Below are 25,887 nucleotides of genomic sequence, written 5' to 3'. Positions count from 1 at the left end.
AATTGCACTCCAATCTTTATTTTCTGAATTTGTGATTTAATTTAATGTAATGTTGTTGTTTTTTTAAACATATATACGTATATATATATATATATATATATATATATATATATACAAATTCTCTTAAAAATTATTTGTTGTTTTATTATTCATGTCCATATATGGTTAACTACAAATGTGCTTGACTGGTGAGAAAAAAACAATAAAAAATCTCGAGAGCTAGCTAGCCACTTTATTAGGTACACTTGTCCAACTTCCTGCCCACACAAAAATCAAACTGTTCCTTTATTTTTTTTAAGCTAGAAATTCAATTCTACTACATAAAAAGTGTTTGTTTATATTATTGTATACATTTAGTGTCACTGAATGTTTTTTTTTTTCCAGTAATTCATTTTATAAACTTCCAACTTCGTAAAAAAAAGAAATTAGAATTTCACATATTTTAAATCAAGAGCATCAGCCGTCTTCACCACCCAAATAAAAGTTTATTCATTTACATATTTATAGATAATTTAAAATACAGTTTTAAATCACACACTAGTCTCGGGTCTAAACCGCGTTTTGTGATAGTGATGTTTTGTCTCTTTTTTTAATAGGATTTAAGAATACATACATTTCTTTCTTTGTACACGTTTCCAAACCTTTATCTAAAAACCCATTGTGATTATGCGTCAGGAAATAAAACGAGACCGATTTTACTGTGTAGTGCAAATAGAACTTTACCATCTCCTACAGTTATAAACTGTCTATAAACGACACTATGGGTTCAAAGAGGGTCGATTTTTGCAGTAACATTTCACAATCACAAACTGGAACATTCCTTCATCCCCGCACACCCCCCCCCCCCCCAACTTAAATATGTTATAAAGAATTAAAACAAAATAAAATAATTACATAACGATGAAAAAAAATGAAGCCCGCGTCCGTCTCTTTCGACTCGAGGCGGTTCGAGAAGGAGTTTATTTCTGGTTCTTCAGCAGCTCGTCGATCTGGGTCTTGTACATGTTCTTCACGTCTTCCAGGTCCAGGCGGAGTTCCTCGGCCTCCTCGGCCTTCTCTCCGTACATCTGCAGGATGGTGTTGTGCCTCTGCTCCAGCTCCTGTGAAGAAAATACGAGAGGGTGAAAGTGTGATCATTTCTGATTAGGGTTAGTGTCACGATTCCCCAAATCCTCGATTCCATTTTCTGATCTTTTTTTCCCCTCTCTTTTAGCAAAGATTGGTCTGCTACTTTTATGCTCATCTAGTTTAGTCTAGGACAGGCATCGGCAACCTTGATAACACAGAGGTTTCCAAACATAGGGCTGGACACTGGAGGCCACTGACTGTCTAGTTTGGTCAGTTGAGGGGCGGCAGGGTCTCTGCAGGTTTCAACAAGTCAAATTTTAGACTTTTTAAGACCATAATGAATACAATTTATGACCCATTTCAAATCCATACTGGCTAAAAAGTACAAAAGACATGAAGCAGAATTGGAGCCACTAATCGCTGAAATTCAGCTTAGCTGTGGGCTTTCGTTAAGTTTTCTCCGCTGCTGTGCTAAGCTGTAACACACCGCGGCGGTGCGCACAGCACGCTAGCTAGTGGTGCTCGATAAAATTGAGTACCGGCGGCACAGGTGGCCTTACTTTAGTTCCGCATTGTAGTTGTGTTATCGCATCCTCAAAAACAGAAACATTTCAATGCGAGACTGAAGTTTATGCACGTTTTAAATAAAAGTCACGATTTTTTTAAGACCTTTCAAAATTGTATTTAAGACCTTTTATGAGATTTTAGGAGAATTTAAGACATTTCAAGGCCTTAAATTCAAATTATTGGATTTAAGACTTTTTAAGACAACTTTGACATTGAAATATTAATATTTATCATGTTATTTCACATCATTTCACAATAAAAGTGTCTGTTTTGATATGGAACAATAAAAAGTTCACAATATAAATGTATTTATGATGCAAGTTGAATATAGCCATTAAAAAGAAAACATTGATTTGGGGGCCGCAAATTTCTTTCAATGACCGAGATCGTGACATCGATTCATCCATATCTGATTGGTCCGTTTCTCACCTTGAGCTGAACTTTCAGCTTGGGGATCTCCATCACCTGCTCCTCCATCTCGTCGTTCTGACTCGTGAGACGAACCAGCTCCTCCGACATCACCGAGCGACTCCTCTCCAGGTTTGAGATTTCAAGCTGCAGCAGCAGAGGGACAAAAAAGAACAAAACAAAAAAAAAATGAAAAGAAGCCACGGGAGATGACTCTGGGTTTTGTTTTTTCTATCAAAATGTTAATTTTGTTGTTGGGGAAAAAAAAAAAAAAACCCACACAATTTCACATTTAAATGCATGTGTTTCACCTGCAGCTGAGCGATTTCTCCTTCTCGGAGTTTGAGCTGTGACTGGAGGTTTTCCATGATGGTGGATCCTCCCGAGAGCCTGGCGGCCTCGTACAGGTTGGTCCCGCTCATGGACATGGACATGGTCATGGTGCTGAGCGAGTGCTCCGAGTAGTCGTCCTGTGGCAAGAAGAAGAAGAAGAAGAGTATGAAGTATGAAACCAAAACAAGCTCAAGAAATGTAAGTAAATATGTTTTTTAGTGGAAAAAGATGTGCATGACGTCAGTGACTCCTGATTGTTAAAATGAGTCTCTAAAGTAACGCTAAACTTTAAAAACAGAGGCACACATACGCAGTACACAGGTACGCCCCAGTTCGACTGTAGGCGCGCTAACGGCACTAAAGGAGCTAACGCAGCTAACTGGTAAACGGTGCCTGGACTCTGCTGCCGTGGGATGTAAAAAATCACGTGACTTTAGAGACTCATTATAACAATCTGGAGTCACGTAAACATGGCGTCAGTCGCGTCTTTTTCTGGTCAGTCGTCATGGAAACGCGCCATGCGTTAACGTTGACGCGCTAAAAGTCTTAAAGTTTATGACACTTACTGTACTTATGTATCGTACGTAGTGCTGGGTCAACGTTAACCGCATCAACGTTAACGTTTCCATGACAACTGACCGGAAAAACGACCCGCGTGACGCCATGTTTTCGTGACTCCCGATTGCTAAAAGGAGTCTCTAAAGCAGGGGTCACCAACCTTTTTGAGACAGAGAGCTACCTTAAGGGTAAAAAATAATATGGAGGGCTACCATATAATATTTTTTTGTTTGTTTACCATTTAAATGATTAATATTATGCATTCAACTGCATACACATTCATTCCAGTGCTTACTCCTAACGATTATCAGTTTGTATAAACAATATCAAAGATATTTTACTGAGCGATCATACGGATACATGCAAGTGAGGTGAAGTGAAGTGAGCCCGCGGGCACCGTATTGGCTGCCTGCGGGCTACCAGGTGCCCGCGGGCACCACGTTGGTGACCCCTGCTCTAAAGTAACGCTAAACTTTAAAAACAGAGGCACACATACGCAGTACACGGGTACGCTGGTTATTTGTAGCACTGCTATTTTCGTTTAATCAACATACCACTCCAGATCGACTGTAGACTAGCTAAAGGAGCTAACGCAGCTAAAGGAGCTAACAAAGCTAATGGCGCTAAAGGAGCTAACGGCGTTAGAGGAGCTAATGCAACTAACAACGCTAAAGGAGCTAACGCAGCTAATGGCGTTAAAGGAGCTAACGACGTTAAAGGAGCTAATGCAACTAACGATGCTAAAGGAGCTAACGCAGCTAATGGTGCTAAAGGAGCTAACGGCGTTAAAGGAGCTAACGCAACTAACAACGCTAAAGGAGCTAACGCAGCTAATGGCGCTAAAGGAGCTAATGGTGTTAAAGGAGCTAACGCAACTAACAACGCTAAAGGAGCTAATGCAGCTAATGGCGCTAAAGGACCTAACGGCGTTAAAGAAGCTCATGCAGCTAACGGAGCTAACTGGTAAAACGGTGCCTGGACTCCGGTGCCGCGGGACGTAAACATGGCGTCACGCGCAATCTTTTTCAGGTCAGTCGTCATGGAAACGCGCCGTCCGTTAACGTGCGTTAGCGTTAGCCGCACTAGTTTCTTTACGCAGGTCCCCTTACCTGGAATAGAAGAGAGGTGTGGAGGCCGCCGTTATCCGTGCCACTCATGGAGCTGGAGCGCGACAGCGAGGGCGTGGACGATGCTGGAGGTTCTCCTACGGAGTGAGTCATGAGAACCTTGCGCTCCTGAGAAAGAATCATTGCACAACTGTCAGTTAAAGACAAGACAAGAAAAAACAAACATTTTCTTCTTCTTCTTCTTCGTTTACAAAAGGTCATTCTTCCCTCTCTCAAGGCCAGTACGGAACTGTGGAGGTCTTTGGTGTTCAGGCTCTATTTCAAAGGCAGCCGTTCACACAAAGACCATGTGGCTGTGGCTTTGTATGCAAATGATGGAAAAATCCATTTCAATTTCAATGATTTATTTGTTTATGTGGTGCAAAGAAACAAAGAAAATGTTCACATTTAAGAAGCTAAAATCTTGTTTTAAGAAGGAAATGGATGAATCTTTTCAGATCTAATTCAAACTCGACCCTTAAAACCCCGTTCCGAGCTCAAAATAATACAAATGGGTCGTCTTCAGTGTTTGCTGATGAGCAGAAAACATCTAAAACATCTAAAACATGAAGAACAGTGGGTCCCCAGGACCAGGATTGAGTGAAACCCTCGTCTTAAAGCCACATAAAGGCTACAAAAACGAGTGTTTTTTCTTATTTTAAAGCATATTTACACTTAGACAAACATACTTAACTTGAATTTCAAACCCTAAATGTTACACACTGGACTTTTAAACAACAATATACAGAATACTGTTGATAAATTCTAAAAAAAAAAAAAAAAAATGAAATAATTCCTTTACCTTTTCCTTGAGCGCCTCTTGTGCGAAGTAGCATTTCTTCTTCTCCTGCTCCACCTTCATCTTCTCCATTTCTAGTTGATTGGCCAACAGCAGCTGAAAGAAGAAGAAGAAGAAGAAGAAGAAGAAGAAGAAGAAGAAGAAGAAGAAGAAGAAGAAGAAACAGCAAATTATATGTGTGAAAAAAAGCCGTTTTTAATCGAGTATGACAAGAGAAAAAAAGTCGAGAGAGCATTCTCGTCGTACCTTTTCCTTCTTGGCCTCCTCCAACAATCGGCCGTGTTCTCCTCGCAGGTTCTCCAACTCGACGTGTTCCCTACATTACGAAAACAAGCAAAAAGCCAAGTATTAACATTTAAAATTCATATTTTCTTACACCACTACCTCAAACAAGCCAATTACTCTTGTTTTTAATGGTCAAATAAGCAGCAGTCGCAGTGAGTTATGCGTAGGGTACTGTGATTTTTCAAAATAACTGCATACTGCATTCAAGTATCATGGCCTCTGTGTAGCACAGAATGGAGCAGTAAACGTGAGCGTCATCGTCAATAAACGATGTGTAAACTCTTTGTTGATAATTTAATCACCTGCTGCTTTCATCCTCCAGCTTCTCCCTCTTGTTCCTCTCGACGTCCAGCTGCGCCAGGACTCGGGCTTTCTCGTGGCGGAGCAAGGAATTCTGGGACTCCAGAGAGGCATGCTGGGAACTGAAGGACAGCAGTTCGTCCGTCGCCGAGCGCTCCTTCTCCACGGCGACGGCCAGCTGTGACTGAGCATCGGCTGTGTTAAAAAGTCAAGACGATTAGTAGGAGAATATATATTTATACATATATATATGTATATATATATATATATATATATATATATATACACATATATATATATATACATATATATATACATATATATGTATATATATATATATGTATATATATATACACATATATACATATGCATACGTGTATATATATACACATATATACATATGCATACATGTATATATATACACATATATACATATACATACGTTTATATATATACACATATACAATACATACGTATATATATACACATATATACATATACATACGTGTGTATATATACACATATATACATATACATACGTGTGTATATATACATATACATACGTGTGTATATATACACATATATACATATACATACGTGTGTATATATACACATATATACATATACATACGTATATATACACACATATATACACATACATACATATATATATACACACATATATACACATACATACATATATATACACAGGTATATATATATAAACATACATACGTGTATATATATATACACATATGTATATATATACACATATATATATACACACATATATATATATACACACATATATATATATACACATACGTATATATATATATATATACACATATACATACAAACATCCATATTTACAGATATACACACACATACATCTATATACATACATACATATACACACACACACATGTACGTACGTATATACATATACATATATATATGTATATATATATACACACATACATGTATGTATATAACTGTATTGTGGTGATTCTTTTACATATAAAAGTTTAGGGACGATTAAATGACTATTAATCTACATTAAACGACCATAAACTATTTTTAAAATTGGCTTAATCGGCCATAACCGTAATTACCGAGCCTGTCGGAGATGTTCTTCTCCAGTTTTTCCCAGGATGCCGTTTGTCCGCCCAGCGACGCCTGCAGGTTCTCGATCTGCCGCAGCAGAGGCCGCGTGGCCGAGGTCACGCTGTGACTGAGCTCCTGGTTCCTCGCCTCTGCCTCCTGAAGCCTCTGTGGCACCATGAAGACAAAAGACAAAAACGTCCATTCGTCAAAAAAAAAAAAACCCTGTCCTGGGACACTCATCTGTGATCTATGAGGCAACGTGTTTCTGTTCTCGTTACCTGCTGAAGCTCGCTGATCTCCTCCCTCAAATAATCTTCTTTCCTCGCCTGCTGCTGCTCGGCTCGCTGCAGAGCCAGCCTCAGGTCGGCCACCTGTGTCACGGAGGCGTCACAGAGAGAGGGTTCAACATTCAAGAGTCAGGATATCAGGTGGAGAAAATTCAGCACAATAAACCCACAGGTTGCCCCTTTATTTATCTATTTCTAATTGCGTTGACAGACAATAAGCTTCAAACTTCCTGACTTCTATGTTGTTTGGATAAGAAATGAAAGAGATATCGGTAAATATCACACACACACACATGGATAATCCTCTAATCTGTCTGTTCATCACATATGTGCTGAAAGGTTTGCTCGTCAGGCTCAAAATACGCAAATATTCAAACATTGAACAGGTGCTGCAGTAGTTATGATGACACACACGTTTAATGTATTTTTCTGTCTTTTTAGTCATTTGGAATTTGAGTCTAACAATAAAATTAACTGAATGATGATGTTTTTCCTGTATCAGTTGGAAAAAAACAGCCAAACATGACCATAAAAATAATGATTGTCGACCATCTGATGCTCTGATTTCTTAAAATTGGTCCTTGGTCATAGAAAAACTCACATCAGTCAACCTCTAATCCGGCTTTTTAACGTTTAATTGGCCAACATTAGAGGGCAGAATACATTAAACATGAACTTGCTGATACAAAATCCACTATTTATGTCGGCTGGTGTGATTTTACTGGAAATAAATAACAAAGACAATCCAAAAACCTACTTTGTCAACAAGTAAACAGTTGAACGGTGTGTTTTTGTTTGTGTGTGTGTGTGTGTGTGTGTGTGGGTGTGTGTGTGTGTTACCTGGTTGCCCAGGGCCTCCTGCTGAATCCTGGCCTCCTCCTGAGCTTTCTCCAGGGTCACGCTCAGTTGCTCCTTGGCTCGCGTCTCCCTGCTATGAGCCGCTTCCTCGGCTTCGCTGGCGCGGCTGACGTTTGCCTTGTGGAGTTCTGCCAGCTCTCTGACAACAGAGGGTGAAGACGACGAGCGTAGTGAGTGGGCGCATACGAAGAACAGAGAAACAGTTATTTATCGTTTTTTTGGCTATGTCTCTATGTCTTTGTGCAAACAGTTGTTTAAGTCTTCCACAAAATCTGACTTCATCTTGTTTTTAGACCAAAAAAATCAGTGATTTTACACAGTGTTTGTCCACAGCTGCCTCCATTAGTGAGCTCAAATGTGTTATTTTTTCTTCTTCTGTGTTTGAAAACCTGAGTTCAGTTTCATGATAGCAGCACAAACTGACTGAATGAGGCAGCTCCTGTGTCCCCCCGTGAGCTAAAAGCACTACTTTTCTTTATGGACTTTGGTATGGGAGAGTGAGCAGGTGACAGACTTCAGTTTCCGGTTGGAAAAAGGTGTCTAAAGATGAGCTTAAGATTAGTGCTGGGCACGTTAACGGCATGACGTGTTTCCATGATGACTAACCTGAAAAATACATGTGACGTCATGTTTACGTGACTCACGATTGTTAAAATGAGTCTCTAAAGTAACGCTTATAGCGCTAAAGGAGCTAGCAAAGCTCACGGAGCTAACTGGTAAACGGTGCCTGGACTCCGGTGCTGCGTCTCGAAAAACTGTGTTACTTTAGAGACCAGAAAAATACGCCTCGCGACGTCATGTTTACTTGACTCCCGATTGTTAAAATGAGTCTCTAAAGTAACGCTAAACTTTAAAAAACGGAGACGCACATACGCAGTACACAGGTACGCTGGTTATTTGTAGCGCTGCTCTTTTCCTTTAATAAACAGACCGCTCTAGTTCCACTGTAGGTGCCGCTAATAAGCTAAAGGAGCTAGCAAAGCTCACGGAGCTAACTGGTAAAGGGTGCCTGGTTCAGTTCCACTGTAGGCATGCTAACGGCGCTAAAGGAGCTAATGCAGCTACAGGAGCTAACGGAGCTAACTGGTAAACAGTGCCGCGGCACGTAAACATGACGTCACGCCAGTCAGTCGTCATGGAAACGTGTTGTGCGTTAACCGCCGTAGGCAAGCATTTTGTTTAGTGGCTAATAATCAGTTTTTCCTGCTGGGAGCAATGTTTACACTGGCTGAGATTTCAAAAAACTCTCACTTTAAGACAATTTATGTGGGAGAACTCTAAAATAGCGACATTTTCACACCTTAAAATAAAGATAAATGTAAAAAATTATTTCTCCATTTGAACTATAATAACGTAGACTGCCTCATAGACTGGTGTCCTGGTGTTGTTTGCTCCCTGAACTCTGTGGATATATTTACAGTCATGAGTAATCTGTGTTAACTCGGCAGGGCGCGGCTGGTGTTTACTTGTAAGAGCTGTCCAGCGCGGCCTGCACACTCCGGTTTTTCTCCTGCAGCTCCTCGGCGTCCGACTGCAGCCTGCTCAGCTCCTTCTCCTGACGCTCCACCACCGCGTTCAGCTTCTTGATGTTTTCCCGGTGCTGCTTCTCCACCTCCTCCTTCCCCTCGAGGATCTGAACGCATAAAAAACGAGTTCACGGACAGACAAACAACATTTTTCAGCTTTACTGCGCTATAAATAAATAGAATAAACAGGTTGTGTCATGGTATCTAGAACAAGAAAGGGTGCATTGAAGGCCTGATACGTTGCAAGATGTAAATGTTGACATAATTCTGACACAATTAGAGCGCAGGTCTACCGTAATCCTTCAGAAAACCAAGTCTATCATGACTTGGTGAGTATTTGGGCATCAGTTTACATGATTTATTTAATTTCCCATAGACTGGGTTGAGTCATGGGATGGTTTTTTTGTCCCCAAAGAAGATTAATATATACTTTTAATTAATTTAGCAAAGCTCCCATAACAGTTATTTGTTTATAAAATCCTTTCCGAGTATGTTCCACAAGAAAAAACCTGATAAGCAAGTCGAGCAACGTAACAAATCAGTATCAGAATGCTTTCTTCTTGATACCCAAGGGTTAGACCCGGGTATTTCCCCCCCGAATGATTCACTGTGAACCTGACACAGTGTATATCCTTTGTCTGTCGCTGCGTTGAACTCTGACCTGCTGGAGATGCCCGAGCTCCTCCTCCTGGTCCTTGATCTTCCTCTGCTGCTTGACGATCCTCGCGTCGCTGTCCTTCTCCTTCACGCGCAGCTTCTTGATGATGTTGCTGTGCTGCAGCTGCTGCTTGGACAACTTCTCGCCTACGAGGGAGGGGGGAAGAAATATCAAGATGCACTCAGGAAACGTTAAAAATTTGGATAAAATAGACAAATAACCACAACTGAGGGTTATTTTAGTAATTTATGAAGGTTAACACTCAAGTTCACCACGTTCCAATTGAGAAGTTGGAAACGCATCTCCTATTTTAACAGTGTAACAATGTTTAAAAATGAAATATCACTATATGTACAACTGATTTACTGTAATATTAACTTTAAAAGTAGCAGTGTTTGTATCCTGGAATCCTGAAACACTGAGGCTACGTGAGGTCGCTCCGCGTTTCCAAGTTGTGACGACAAAACTTTGCATGATTTCACCAGGTTTTTGTCGTATTTTTAACCACCGCATGATGTGTAATTACCGGGATGATGTGCATGTGGGGATCTCTTGAGCGCCTTGTGAATCATTTCTCAAAAGAAGCAGTGTTATTGTTGCTCCGTACCTTCTTCCAGCAGACCTCTGATCTGCTCCTCCTTCTCCCTGATGAGCTCCATCGTGTCACTGGAGTTCAGCCTCGTAGAAAGGTCTTCCCGCAAGCCCTTTATCTCCTATATATATGAAAAAAATATATATTTATAACTGTTTTTTGACCTTGAGAATGAAGTTTACAGATGACTATTTATGCACTTGTTCGATGTCAGGGTACCTTCTTGGCGATGTCCCTCTCCTTGCAGGCCAGCTGAGCTTTCCTCTCGGTGTCGGCGATGCGCTGGGTGAACTCGTCCTTCAGCGACTGCACGGTGGACGTTTCCTCCTTGAGGCTGAGCACTTCACTGCGGCGTGAGCAAAGTCGTTAGCGGAAGTTGTTAAAAAATCTATATACGGCCTCGAGGCCGAGACAAATCTGTGCAGGTACGTTACTTAGCAAGTTACAGAGAGAAAAGCAGATACTAGGTTTTGAAAACGTCAAAATCTCCATTTCTATTGTGTTGGCAAAGCCTACGCCTGGATATCAATGTTAAAAACAAGCTCAATGGCTTTGTGAAGCAGCGGCATGTATCGTATAATAATAATATAATAATATACTGACTCCTTGAGGTTGTCGCAGTCCTCATCCAGCTTGGCCTTGTCTTTGCTGACCGCCAGCAGCTGACACTCTCTCTTCTCCAGACGACCTGACAGCTCATCGATGACCTGCAACACGCCGACAACATTGTTATTGTTGTGAATTTTAACAAAAATTCCAAAAAAGTTTGGTTCAAACATGTGAGATAATTCATTTTCAAGAGAGGATGAGTCGTATTAGAGCAGTTTATATACTCATTCAACTACTTTATGAGATCTAGGACGATTATTTTTCATAATTACTAAATCTATTGATTATTTTCTCTATTAATTGAGTAGTTTTTGGTCCCACAAAAATGTCATAATACATTAATCTATGTTTCCTAAGCCTCACAAGTCTTGCTTTGTCCACAAACCAACCGACATTACTCAGATTTTATTGTTTTTTTGTCACAGGGAGCAAAGAAACCATAATAGCTTAACATTTAAGAAGCTAAAAAATGTAAAGATCTTAATTCCAATTATATAATTTTTGTTTACCAGTGATGTGGCAAGTGTCGTTGTGTGTATATGCAGGAGATTTTATTATCTAAGTAAATATTCCCAGTACAATAGACACAACTTAGAACTCTGAAATCTTGGTCTGAAGAAGTAAGTTTTCCCATTTCATTTCCTATTTGTTAATTGTGATGATCATAATACTAGTCTGCATGCGTGTGTGTGGGGATAAGTGCTGTAATATTCTTGTTATTCTTCAAAAGTCAAACGCGGAGGACTGAATGTAAATTAGCTGCGTCTAGAAATTCCAGTTACATTTGGAATGTGGCTCGGCAATCCGGCGACACTTTACTAAGATAGCAAAATGAATCGCGTTATTGTCACATCGGTAGGTTTTCTTCTGTTTTTATGTTTCATAAGAGGTCAGACGGTAACACTTTATAATAAGTACACACTATTAGCATGAATAAATATTGAATTTGTCCTTTGTAACGTATGAATACTCATGAGTAAGTAGTTTATAAACACAGTTATAAGTGTTTTATCCCATCAGATGAGGAACAGTGTCCAAATGTAGTAGTCAAGCAGCCAAGCAGCAATTAAATGAGTAAAGCATTTATAACTGCATTTATAAAACTACATACTAATGAGTATTCATGCTTTATACATTAAGAATTCATTATTTATTGATACTTAAAGGTGCCATCTGTAAGAATGTGGCCAAAAACAGTTACTACACTCAAATTCAAAATATCGATGTGTCTTTTAGGTTTCGTTTTCTCCACCACTGTAGCTCAGACGCAACTGGCAACCCGTGGTTGCTCGACAGCTGAGACTCAATGATTGGTAGATGGCGCTAGGTGGTGCCACATGCTAAAACATGATTTCAAAACATAAACATTGTTTTAATGCAAATATTTTGTCTGTACTGTTGTTGTTGGTGAGTTCGGTTTGTTATATGAACATTATTCCTGAGTCTCTGTGACATATTAGTAGGATTTTATAGCCAGTTGCTTTAGATTTATTACATAATGCACCTTTAACTAATGCCAATAGCGTGTACTTATTATAAAGTGCTACGTCTTCAGGAACCTCAAGCAAATTCAAAGTACCTTCACATCGCTCTTCAAAAAGCACAATAAACTGGAAAGAGAACTTCTTTAATCCGAATGGTTACCTTCTGAAGCTCCAGTATCTGGACCGTCGAGACGCTCTTCATCTCTTCTGTGATTGGCGGAGCGATCCGATTCTCAGCACCAAAGAACGGGTCTGAAAGCGTGGCGACGTTAGCCTCGGCCACAGGTTCCTCCTCCGTCAACTCTTCAGGCTCCTCCGTGTTCACGGGCGTTGCGCTCCGGCCGCTCTCCTCCATCTCGTCCAGCGACTGCTGCCTCATCGCTTCGGCCAATCCCTCCTCCTCCTCTTCTTCTTCTTCTTCCTCCTCTTCTCCTCCTGCCTCCTCCTCCTCCTCCTCCGCCGCCGCCACTCCATCTTGCTGCGTCTGACACGCGGCCGACGACACCGCGGGAGGAGTCGAACCGGCGGTGACAGACGCCAGCGTCCGGCTACCGGGGTTCTCGTCGTCCGAGTTCACCTCGCTGACGCTGCGGCTGTCCAGCGACTGCACGCTGAACGAGTCGATGCGTTCGAACGCGTCCGACGAGGAGCCGCAGCTCTCCGTGAGTTTGGGGTAGTCCTCCATGCGCGGGAAATCCCCACAGGTGGAGGCGGAGAGGAGCTGGAAGGAGCCCTGCATTAAGTGAAGGCCGGCCTTGACCTCGCTGGTTTCCTGCCTGGAGCTGGCCGAGCTCTCGCTCAGCACGCTCTCGTGGTCGAGCACTTCGATGTCGCTGGTGGTGGAGGTCCCCGAGGAGAAGGCGCTGACCGGAGGAGACGGGGTATCGCTCTGGCGATGATCCTCCACCTTGGAGTCTTTCTGCTCTGCGAGCGCTTCCTTCTGCGACGCGGGGGGCGGAGAACCAGAGGGCGGAGAGACGTTCGGCTCAGGGGTGACGGGCGAAGGATCCGAGGAGTCGGTGGTGTCCTCCTGCTCGTCCCGGAGTTCTGACGACTGTTCCGTTGTTAACTCTGAAGGAACTGTTTTTGCACTACTGCCAGGGTTGCACGGAAGATCGCCGGCGGGAGCAACCGGAGAAACCGGCTGCAGGAGGATAGTGTCTGAATAAGGTGCTGCTGGTAAGGACTCAGACTCCACCGGTGGCCTTTCAACCACAGTTTGACTCTCGTTATTAGCAGGCGCCGACAGTTGAGCGTCCACGTCTTCCTGGATCACAGCATCTTCATTGTCGCTGTCCTCCTCCTCCTCCTCCTCCTCCTCCTCCTCCTCCTCTTCCTGAAGCCGCCGTTGGGACTTAGTGGGCGGGACAGACACCACCTGGGGTTGGGTCACGCCTTGTATATCTACAGGCGGCAGGAAGGCACCGAAAAAGTCTTCCGATTCATCCACAACCATGCGCGTGACGGGAGTCGTGATGGCCTCAGAGGACAGCGGGGTAGTGGGGTCCTGTTCTTCAGGGGGCTCAGCTTCCCACTGCGTCATTCCCCATCCTCCGCTTAATGACAGCTTCCCAGGCAACGTCACATCTAAGAAGAACAAACATTGCTTTTTAATCTCTTCAGTGGTTGTAGAAGTGGTCCAAATTTTGCATACGGCAACAATAGCCCGTTTAAAAGTGTTGTAATCGAGACCACTCTTGGTCTCAGGACCACATTTCGAAGGTCTGATGACCCATTTTTACTCAAGATTTTAAATCAACACCAGTCAAGACCACAACTGGTTGTCGCACAAAACTTGTATTTTTTGTGCGACGCGTAACGTATGTAGTTAGAACATTTTGTCCAGGAATCAGCTTCTACCTCTTCCTGCCGTCCCTTCAAAATAAGTACAGTTACACACAAAAACAAGTTTAGGTGAATCTGCGCAAGTCTTTTATCATATAGTATTTTCGGTCAACAGAGGTAGCGGTATACACATTATTAGCGTATACCTCCAGCAGCGTGACGGTGCCACGTAGAGGCCTGGCATATGTACTGCAGCATTTAGAGTTGTTTTAGGGGGATTTCATTTCTTCAAACAGTGCTGTGTTTACAGAATACTTGTGTCTATTCAAAAAAGGATTGTACATTTCTGTTTCCTTGTGGACAAGATGTTAGTGTCACGCAAACAATAAGAAGCCATTTCAGTTTAGACAAAACTGTACTGTATATCAACGAGGCTTCTTTTTCTGGGTAAAAACAAAGGAGGCGTGACTTTGTTATTGTTCGTGTTGAGTCCGTCTGTCGACGCGGTTAAAGGTCAAATGTGCTACGTTGTTAAATGCTAGTGCGAGACAATCAATCAAATCTAATTGACAAAGCACTTTTCAAAACAAGTGACTTTTAAAAAAAACAACAACAAGACGATAAAGGCAGGTCTTGGTCTCGGAACATTCTAGTCCTGGTCTTGTTTTGGTATGAGAACACTCTAGGCTTGATCTCAATCTTGGTACACTCTTAGAAATAAAAGTGATAAGTAGAACCATATAAGGTTCTTCGGCTTGTCCTCATAGGAGAACCTTTTTTTATAAAGGTTCCACCTGGAACCCTTTTGAAAGGTTCTACCAAGAACCCTTTTAAAATCCTTTATTCAGCAACTGGGTTTTAAAGGGTTCTCTGGATCAAAATTAGTGTTACCAAGATCCCTTGAAACAGAAGCAAATGGCTCCGGGTAGAACCTCCGCCCTTGTAGAAGGATCCTTTAGGAACCCTTATTTCTAAGCGTGTACACTGGGGTCTTGGTTTAGTCTTGGTCTCAGTACACTCATGGCTTAGTTTGATATCGGTGCAATCGTTTAAATACACTCTTTGTCTCATCTTGATCTAAACACACTTTGGATTTGGTCTCATCTTGGTCTCTGTAAACATTGATCTTGGTCATGTGTCAGTACACTGATGAGTTTACTCAAGTCTTGGTCTTGTCCTTGTCTTTATACACTCTGATTTGAGTCATCTTGATCATCTAAATACACTTGATTTGTGTCTCATCTTGGTCTCAATACCACAACATTCTACTCTTGTCCTTGTTTTGGTGTCAGCACAGTCCCCGTCCTGGTGATCTCTGGCATCTGGACCATTTGTCTTGGTTTTAAATCACCCTGGTCTTAGTCTTGACTGTGGTTTTGGTCTCATCAGAACATACTACTCTTGGTTTCCTCACACTTTAGTCCTGACTGCAGCAACAACAAGCCTCGTTATAGAAGGTTACTTACCGTCGTAGGGCATCACAGTGGTGTTCCCCCACTGGTCCTCCTCCTTGATGTCCAGAACACGGTCTATCGACTTCTGCGCTGACGTTAAAGCTTGTTTGGCGAAGCTGGACAGGTGAGAGGCGTTAAACCAGCTCATTTTTCACCTGTGAAGCCAGCTAACAGCCACCGAGATACAACCAGGAACTGTGACACGGATACTGCCGGGATATGTGGCGTCACCACACAACAACTGTCACTTTGTTTGTTCCCTGCACGTTACACCGGTAAACATTAAACCCGGTGCGGCTTCTTTATTTAACTATTCCGAATGTTGGCCCGTCCAGGAAACCTGTTTTGACAGGAAAGCTACTGCCTAGCTCGTTAGCAAAGCAGCGCGACAGAAGACCACTCAAGAATATCCGAATGTCTGCGGGTTTATCGAGTAGAAACACTCTTGTTTCTAATTCCGCATTTAACAGCGATACCTCCACCATCAAAACAGACGAGTTCCCGCGGTTAATCCAGGCTTTTTCCGCCGCATTTTCTCGGCCGTCATCGGTTTGTTTTGGTCGCTCTCAACTTGTAGTCCAGCTAGCGTTAGCATTAGCCTGCTCGCTACTTCCTTTTCCACGTAGCAACATGACGTCACGATCCGGTCTGAGATTCTCCTGTGAAATTAACTCTTAACACACTTTTAATCTATTAGATGACGTAAATAAACGTATTTAAATCTGTAAACATACGCCAGTGTATGATTATATTTTAATGATTTTTTTTAAAACATATTTTCATTTATTATTGATTATCTTTTATTTACTTATGATATTGTACATCTACGGAAGAGGATGAGGGTCATAGCCTAATTTCAAAATTCTGATTTTAAAAGTCAGAATTTTGCCTTTTATGTCAGAATTCAGTGGGGTTTTCAAATATTTTTTTTGTTTCCAAAATGTTTTCACATGTAGCTCTAATTCTCTTTTTAAAAAAATATTAAATTAAAACTCGGTACAGCCATTTTAGCATTGAATAGCTAAAGCTAACTCTAGATTGATTATTTTGATTAAAATACTATATGTATATATATATATTTAGCTGCAATTATGACTAAACTGGATTTATTAATAGTCTTCAACTTGAAAAATTATACATTTTAAGTTTAAATGACTGTACTTAACCTGATATTCTGCAATATGTATGTGTGCATCATTCTTTATTTACACAATCCTGTGTCACATAAAGAAAACAGAAACAGTTTTTTAAAAAACAAACATACATTTAATGTCATATATCAGTCAATTGCTTATTGAGTCTTTACTGCACCTAAAAATGTGTTGAAATAAATAAATATGAAAACAAATATGAACAACAAAAAACATGGACGAGTACAGAAATGTGTTGTGTTATTTAGTTGTTGTTCATTTTGAACACTGAAGAGCTGTAGTGCAAATAACACGTCGAAGCAGGTCGTCTATGACAACTGCAGGTGGGAACGTGACGACATGGTGAAGTATAATTTGGCTTTTCAGTGCAACTTTAGTTCATGTGTACATTAAAACAATAAAAAATAGACATTTTTGTAAACGGTTCCAGACGATTGCATTAATATTCGGAGTCCAGTCATCGTCGGGGCCAAGAGACGAAACAAAAACAAAAAAATGACATCGACGGGTCGTCGTCGTGTGTAGGTAGTGCTTCAGTTTGTCCTACGAGGTAAAGCAGAGTCTGAACAACATGGTCTGCGGTGTGGTGACGTCGGCCACGGCCAGCTCCTGCCCGTCGCTCAGCCCCAGCTCTGGAAAAAAAACGCGGTCGCAGAATAAATGAGTCAGAATATTCACGGCCTCGTCATTCGCCAGTTCTGGCCAGTTTTTGTATAAATTGATTAAAGGAAAAACCCTCACCCTTTAGAGTCTTGGAGAGATTTGGTCGTGTCCTCTGTTCAATTGAAGCGACAGACTGCAAAAAAATAAATAAAACAAAAACATAACTAGCATGTCAGGGTTGGGCTGAGAGAGAGAGGCTGCTAATAATTAGTTAATTTAAAGGTGCCATATGTAAGAATGTGGCCAAAAACGGTTACTACATTCAAATTCAACCCGTGGTTTGCTCGGCAGCTGAGACTCTACCAACTGCAATGATTGGTAGACGGCGGTAGGTGGCGCCACATGACGCCAAAACATGATTTCAAAACATAAACATGATTTGCAGTCTACAAAATATTTTTTTTAATCCAAAGATTTATTACATAATGCACCTTTAAAGCAAATGTAGTCCACACCCCTGTCACTGAAAGCATCCTTCTTGTTGCCAGTAGGTGGCGCAATAACTGGCTTTGCTCTTTTATCACCGTGGACTTAATTGGCACAAAAAGGAAGATGGAAAAAGAATACAGTAGAGACAAAGGCAGAAGCCGGCTGCGTTGCTATTTCTGCTAACATACTTTTGGCCATGGTTGCCACGGTAACACGCATATAGATCAAAGGAAGGTAAGGGCGGTAAGGGTAATATGTGACTGTAACCATGGTTACCAAAAACCTTGGTTGACATCAAATGCAAGGGCTATCCAGGACAGATTTCCTCAAATTTCCTCGAGTTCTTGGAATTCTAATTTCCAAGGCCTCACGTCGTCATTTGAGCTCTCTTGCTTAGCTTTACTTGCTCATTGTTCTGCACCAGAATCTCACATCATTGGCGACGAGAGAGACAGTGGACATTATGACGTTTTTACGTTCGTCCTGTGTAGGCCGAGTTTACGTACATCAAGCAACGTAGGGCGTGAAACAGTAGGTGGCGTCGTGACAAAACAAGGGAGACATTTACCTAGATATCACAATTCAAGCACTTTCAATGACCCGTGTCTATTTAGGGCAATTATCAAAAATGTTCAATGGACTTTCAAGGATTTCAAGGAACCGTAGAAATACCGTGTAAGGAAAAAATGAGGGTTTACACTAACATACAATAACAAAAGGATTTACCTGTAAATATAACGTCTTGTTCTTTCCTTCCACGTTTGCTGTTAATGAAGGTGATTTCATTTGTCTGGGAAAAAATAAAGAGTGTAAACAAAGACACAGTGTGTTGGTTCATTAGTTAGTTAAGAGTTAGATGCTGCTGTGAATAATGAGAACGAGGAAGTCAAACGTACAGAGAAGAACTCTCAGTGAGGAAGTGAAGAACCTCGTGGAGTTTAGAGGACGGAGCAAAGTGCAAGTCCAGAGGTATTTGGCTGCAGGCCGAGCAGTTTTCCTGCAGCGAGAGAGAACATCGACAGAGCTCGTTTAATCACTGTGGCAAACACGGATTAAAGAGTTTAAAGTGATATGAAAAATATCTCTTCTGTGACACATCCCTGGAACCCTTACCCTAACCACAACCCTAATTCTAACTCTTAACGTCTTAATCCTGACCTGAAAAAGACCAGACAAAATGTCCGCAAAAGGCGAAAATGTCCCCACAAAGACAGGTTTGTATGGGTTTTTTGTCCCCACAAAAATATAAAAACATGTATATTGTACACACACCCACAAAGCCTTCCATTTATTTGGAAAGCTTCAAAAAAGTGTTATCCCAAACCTTAACCACAACCAGAATACAGATGCTAGCTCTAAACCTAAGAACCAGTTCCTCACAAATGAGGTTCTTGCGTCATCAGGACCAGGCTTTGGTCTCCATGAGGACTACTGGTCCTGAAGAGGCAACAAATACAAGAACACACGCTTTAGTGGTTTAGGAGCGTTTTGTACAGAACATTAACGTCTCAAGTGACATTTGGTCGCAGTTAAAACGACATATAATCGCACACAGACAAAGAGCCGGTTTAGCTACAGTCCTGCTCTCTGTCTCCCCCCTTTCCCGATCAGTGGTACTGCAGCCTCGCCACAGCAGGCGTCTGCTCTTCGTCTCTACTTCATTTGGGAATTTAAAATGAAGCGGCAGAGATTTTATGTGCGTTTTCACATCTAGGTGAGACGCATTTTTAAGGACAAAACATCAAAACAGCAGGTGCAGTTCCTCACGAGTGGACAGTAAACCCCTGATTAAACCTTGTTGAGGGTTTTTTATAATTGTACATGTTTTGAAGGGGATATTTTCAGACTTCTTAACTCCTAAGCTGTAATTTACTTAAATGCATTTGCCGTTACTCGCACAGTAAAAGGACGAACCTTTCGTTCTGCCTCAAAAGTGTACGTGTACAGGCCGTCGACGTCGTTGAACACCATGTAGTTGTTGAGAGGTATGTAGGCACTGCAGAAAAAACAAGAAAAGGTCAAACTGTTGGAAGAATTATTCATATTGTTGTGAAGATAAAACCCATAAACTCACCTTGACGCTAACTTGAAAACCTCGGTTGCGCAAGCAGCTATATCAAATAAAACAGAAACGAAAGGTAGAGAAAGTTACACCTGAGAAACAGATGTCTGCTGTGTGTATAGTAGATCATTAAGTTTGATATATTGGAACATAAAATCTCTTCATGCAGCTCTGTAGTTCACATAATCTTATCATATCTTACCAGCAATTACGGCATTTGTGGACGCTACGGCGGGGATTATCCTCTTAACGACACCTGCGACGTCACAGAAAACACGCCGTAGTTACTTGTATGAAAGTAAACACTGTTTTAAAGACGGATGAAGACAGTGTTCTTGTGTGAGAAGGGCTGGGTTTCACTGCTGATGTGAACATAAATGCACTTTATGATATAATATAACGACACGGTGCAACTACGCAGTGTCGTAACAGGTGTTTTGAGGTGACAATGGACGACACAGACGAACAAAAGTGTCCTCCTGAGAGAAGAATCAATACGCTAAAGCATCAGAAAAAGCGGCATGTGGAAGTATTTCTGGTTCTACGCCACAAACGGCAAATTAAAGATCAAATCAAACTGCACTAGCCCCGCGAGATTTGTGCTGGGGATCCAGGAAATGTCATATTGAAAAGTAAATGTGTTATGAATCGATATCGGATCTTCCAAAACGGGCATAATATAGTAATATATAAGTTTCTGAGTGTTTTCTGAGGTAAAATAGACATTTCTATAAGAGACAGGATTGAAAGATTGATCTCAACTTAATTGTAAGCACGTTTTTTAATGAATCTTAAGTAAAACGTATGCAAATGTTTTTGGTGAAAGACTAAAGACCTTTAATTGATTAATTGAGTCCTTGTTTGGTCAGCAAAATGTCAAAAAAAATGTTAACAACTGTTTTCCAAACCAAAATAAATCAGCAGTTTAATAATATCTGTGTAACATGGAGCAAGAAAACCACACATTTAAGAAGCTGCAAAACTCATTAGAGCTCAATTATCAAGATAATACCTGACAGTTAATTTCTCTATTGATAATTGAATAATTATTGCAGCCCGAGTTAAATATACCTTTCCCAGTGACACTGTAATAAAGTAATGTTGTTGTTGTTGTTGTGGTAAATGACAGACTCACCCTGTGTGAGTCTATACGTGACTCCTGTTATGTTAAACTCTGCCGCCCTCTCCACAGAGCGCTGGTAAACCCACTGGATGTGACCGGGGTCGTCTCCATCCAGAGCCACGCCCTCTAAACACACACACACACAATATTCAAGATTCAGGATTCAGGATACAAGTCAAGTCATTGACGACAGAGAGTACGCAAGAGTTCACACCTCCAAAGGGAGACTCCTTCGGCCACAGCAGCATCCGCACGTACTCAATGCAGTGTTCGGGTAAACGAGGCATGGAGGCGATTGTGCACATGGGGAAGTTGACCTACAGAGACGGAAAAACGACCGTGAACTCTTTCTGTGAAATATGTTTCAGGGGCATTTTGTACCATGTCCACAGCAATTTTATTACATGGGGAAATACTTCCTGTATCAGGGAACTCCAAATCAGTTTTAAGACCTTTTTTAGTACAAAAAATGAAAGCCAACTGCATTGAGGATGTAATAGAGGATCCATATGAGTTCTAAACCTAGGAAATGTGTCATTGAGCAAAGGTAAATAACAAATATCTGTAATAATATAACATTTTTGTAGGATTACAGGGTCAGGAGATGTGTGTGTGTGCTATCACACTTCTCTCCCCACCATGTGAATTGCAATTTTAGATATTTCAAGGGCATGTTTTTGCCGCAAGCCCGCTGCTCTGTTTTACAGAGTGAAACATCTGAAAAATGCACATATAAATACCACAAATATTCAATTTCAATCGACTAAATGCCAGGACGCTTCAGTGCAAAGCTACACGTCAATTTGCCCCGGAAATAGTTCACAATAAAGCTCGGTTGAATGGATTCAGGGAGCTGAAACACTGGGGTGCTTTAAAGTTTTAAGTTAAGTTTTTAGGAAACTAAAAAGAAACAACTTTTTGATAGACATTGCCTTTAAAAACTGTTCCTTGTCATTTCTACTGCACCGTTTTTGTGTTTCTATGTTTTTATGTCTGTTTCTTTTATGTCTGGAACAGCGGATGGAAATGAGCATTTTGCTAAATCTGGCATATTTACCTCAATGTATTGTATGTTCATTAATAATATGCACTGTCGCGTCCAAATAGACATTAATTGAATGACAAACGTCAAGCTAGCAAGACATGACATAGCAGGTTTAAAGGGTAACGAAACCCATGTGATGTCTGATTTTGAAAAATGCCAAGAACTGGACTGAGAGCAGAGTGAGGGAGAGAGAAAGTAGACACCTGAAAAGTGGTTTAGGTGTTTGTTTTCACTTTAAACACTATGATATGAAATATTCACGTCACCTGAGGAGGATAAAGCTCAATAGTGCAGTCGATGCACGCCGTCATGCCGGGTAAAATGACTCTGGCGTTGCCTTTAAATCCCTCGGTGCCACCATCGATGAGAGGAACGACGGAGCTCCGATCCAAGACTCCGTCCTCGTACACCAGCAACGACAGCTACGACGCAGAAAAACAACACCGTAAATCAAATTAAACTGATAAGTGAACACAAACTTGAGGGAAACATCTAGCAGCATTAGTCAAGAGGAGAATGAGGACTAAAAGTGCAGTGAATGTGAAGAACCTACCAGCATACCGTTCAGCCACCTCCTGGAAACTACAGAGTCCAGGCCACAGACGATTATGTGGAATTCTAGATGAAAATGGAATGATGAAAACATGCAGTCTTTAATCTGCGGTCATGATGCAATCCAGCCAGCAGGGGTGTAACTGATTCTTGCGGGGACAACATTTCGTAATGTTAAAAAAAAAAAGGAATCTAATTATTTTGGTAATGTGAGCAGTGCAGAGCGGAGTGAATTTGGGCTCCTGTTAAATACACGAGAGTCTGTTCAAGTCGTTTATCATATCATGAGAATTACTGCGTGTTGTGCACCTGAATCTAACTGTATGTTTTCTACCACGACAATAAAGGATCTTATCTTATCACGTGTGCTGCTGTTACGACCACAAAGAACCGTTTCTTACGAGGAGGAAACGAGAAGCCACATACTCACGTCTGTAAAATGTTTCATCCAAGTCTTGGATTTTCTTAAAATGTCTGCGCGGAGCGTTTAAGGACAGATTTGTACAGATCTTGCGCAAAGAAGTGCATCAAATAAAGATTATAGAAGCATCACAATTACATTTTCAGAGTCTTTCCCCTGCTACGTTACGTCTACCATGTTGTTTTTGTTTAGATTTTATGAATTAATATCTCAATATTATTTGTAAACTAACCAAAATTATTCTGTTTTTAATGATTTGCAGCCCTACTCTTTTTTAATTCTCTAAAATCAACAATCTTCCGACATTTTCTAAAACCTCTGACACTCTGTCCATCACTGCCAAAAGGATACGGGACGACGCGGCATCCAGGTATTCGCCTGTTGATGAAATCTGCAGCGACGTCCGCTTTAGGTCGACCCACATCGTCTGGCCTAGTCAAAAAAAGAAAATAATGACAATTAAGAATAAGTATTTACTTAAGGCAGTCACATTTATTAGAAATTAGATATTATTTAGAACATCGGGCGAAATTAGAAGTTGTACTTCTTAGACCTGGTTACCTGGGTTATAAACATTCAACTGAATGTGTTCTCATGATACTGACCTGAAGAGGAATTGTCGATTCAGGTTAGAAACATCGATGGTGTCCATGTCAACAACGTGGATGTTGTGAAAGCCGGACAAAGCCTGAGCCACGAGAAGAAATAAAAAGTAAGCAAAATATTTAACTTGTGAGACAATCCTATTCATATACAGGGTGTCATCGTACCAGGTCTTTAAGCAGCTCACATCCCAGACCACCAGCACCGATCAGCAGGATTCTGCAGCTTTCTAACATAAACTGCAGCGACTGTGGTCAGAGATGACAGACATCACATCACGCTGAATATTTAGAGTATTACAAAACAATAACGTATAGATTAAATAATATATATGTGTTCACAATTGTAACCTCTTTGCTTGGTTCAAAGTCCGGATGTGTGAAAGGCCCAGATCGCTCCAGAAACTTCTTGATATGATTCCATCGACCACTCCATTCACAGACGGGACGGTTTCCTCCATCCACCATCATACTGAAGACAACAAGGAGAATGTTTTAGTGTTTAATGGATAATAATAATAATAATACACACAGCATACAGACATCATGCATAAAGAAATGAGGTGAGGGTGGCATTCATGGCTCACAGCAGATGTTGGTTAGCATCTGCACATACGCAAATTTAACATATGACCAATGTTGCTATAAACCACATAAATTATGTCACCTATGATGATAAGATATTGTCATAGCATATGTATCCCCCAGGCTATATGAAATTATAGCATTAAAAGATACTGTATATGATATAACTAGTATTTCAACCAATATGATGTTTTAAACATATGTGTAATTATGTATTTTTCCACCAACAATACACTAATATGAGGTTTTTCTGTACCTAATAAAGTGGCCTGTGTCTGTAAATTCAATGTATAAATGAGTTTATGGCAAAAAGTGCTTGTATAAAGTACTTTGAGTGGTCTTCAAGACTAGAAAAAAGCTATATAAATACAGGCAATTTACTATTATATATGATTATTATGAAGAATAATAGTCTGGATGTATGTAAATATAGGTTTAATCATGCTTCATATGATTATTAGCTATTGTCATAAGCAGAGAGTAATATCGTATTCATAATAATAATTATACATTAGGTTATATATATATATATATATATCAAACTTTATTACATTTAATAAAAATGATATATACGAGTTTGATACGTGTTTTTATTACAGTTGTCCTTCGTTCCATCATATCATAACAAACACTTTTACTTTGAAATTCTGTGAAATATCATCGGGATTTTAAGCTAATTTCCCGTATATAGTAGTTGGTGTAGCTTTAAAATCATATATGAAATATAATTGAATATGTATTCCCTCATTAACATCACATTTCACACATACAGTACATTTCCAGTACTCTCTCAGCTGCTACGAGGCTAATGAGCTAACATGTCAACAATGAGTTAAAAACCCCCGTAACCTTGAATAATAGCGAATGACACCACACAATTATAAGTATATGTGATAAGTAGCTGCTAAATCACCTCGCTACAACTCACTTTGTCTTTATTTTGTTTAAAACCAGAAGAGCGTGAGGCTTTTCCCTGAGCTAGCTAGCTAGCGAGCTAACGGCTACCTCCAGTGCCGTCACCTCAAGCCTCCACCTGAAAAGCGTCTAACCGTTTCATCACTAACTTTTCAGGCAGCTCCACTACTCTTGCTTCTTTTCTTCTCCCTAGAAACAGAGAATAAAAGGCGTTCATTCATTCGTGCGGCGCTTTCGCGGGTTAGCGGGGGTGTAAAAGCATCGTTTTTCCGGTCAGTTAATGACAGTTTTTCTCCGATTGTTGATTGTTTGGCAGCTACTTACGGCTCATCCGCGTCCGCCATATTTGGAAACTTAGCTGCGTTCAGGTGTCGCAGTTGGCGGTCGTAAATCCAAACAACTCTCCGGCAGTCAAGTCACAAATAGTGAAATTAATATCGTTCGGGGGTTTTGTTTCCGGACCCTGTTTTAACTCTGGACCGATAAAGTCAAAAAGTTTCGTACAGTCACGTGTTGTATAGAGGATAAGAAAAATTAAACGCGGTGAAAGCTGTA

General features: G+C 40.8%; 2 protein-coding genes across 2 annotated transcripts; both read right to left on the bottom strand.

Annotated features, from left to right (window-relative positions):
* Positions 1-904: 904 nt before the first annotated feature.
* tmf1 (TATA element modulatory factor 1) lies at positions 905-16,305 on the bottom strand. Its single transcript, XM_083908208.1, has 17 exons — positions 15,797-16,305; positions 12,706-14,132; positions 11,056-11,159; positions 10,672-10,798; positions 10,468-10,573; positions 9,864-10,006; positions 9,143-9,309; positions 7,659-7,815; positions 6,810-6,902; positions 6,540-6,696; positions 5,427-5,619; positions 5,086-5,155; positions 4,843-4,935; positions 4,044-4,169; positions 2,355-2,513; positions 2,065-2,190; positions 905-1,100 (listed from the first exon to the last, which is right to left on the bottom strand). Exons 1-17 carry the CDS (start codon positions 15,930-15,932, stop codon positions 960-962), a joined length of 3,525 nt encoding a protein of 1,174 aa, XP_083764334.1. The 5' UTR covers positions 15,933-16,305; the 3' UTR covers positions 905-959.
* Positions 16,306-17,166: 861 nt separating this feature from the next.
* Positions 17,167-25,676, bottom strand: uba3 (ubiquitin-like modifier activating enzyme 3; the record flags this gene model as incomplete). Its single annotated transcript, XM_083907627.1, is given in 19 exon segments — positions 17,167-17,567; positions 17,677-17,731; positions 18,754-18,817; positions 18,924-19,024; positions 19,942-20,023; positions 20,102-20,138; positions 20,292-20,345; positions 21,225-21,338; positions 21,427-21,529; positions 22,524-22,679; positions 22,811-22,875; positions 23,240-23,283; positions 23,582-23,662; positions 23,836-23,918; positions 24,001-24,081; positions 24,184-24,304; positions 25,482-25,504; positions 25,506-25,521; positions 25,657-25,676. Coding segments are annotated over 19 exon segments (1,389 nt in total). The 3' UTR covers positions 17,167-17,478.
* Positions 25,677-25,887: the final 211 nt, after the last annotated feature.

Source organism: Microchirus variegatus (assembly GCF_963457635.1).
Source record: "Microchirus variegatus genome assembly, chromosome: 21".
NCBI lineage: Eukaryota > Metazoa > Chordata > Actinopteri > Pleuronectiformes > Soleidae > Microchirus > Microchirus variegatus.
This window is presented reverse-complemented; position numbering and strand designations above follow the sequence as displayed.

Bases quoted from the DNA above. Each gene is read 5' to 3' on its own strand.
- tmf1 (XM_083908208.1), bottom strand. From the start codon at position 15,932: ATGAGCTGGTTTAACGCCTCTCACCTGTCCAGCTTCGCCAAACAAGCT. The intron at 14,133-15,796 runs GTAAGTAACCTT...TGTTCTTCTTAG, and splicing joins CACTGTGATGCCCTACGACG to ATGTGACGTTGCCTGGGAAG. The intron at 1,101-2,064 runs GTGAGAAACGGA...TTTTCTTCACAG, and splicing joins AGCTGAAAGTTCAGCTCAAG to GAGCTGGAGCAGAGGCACAA.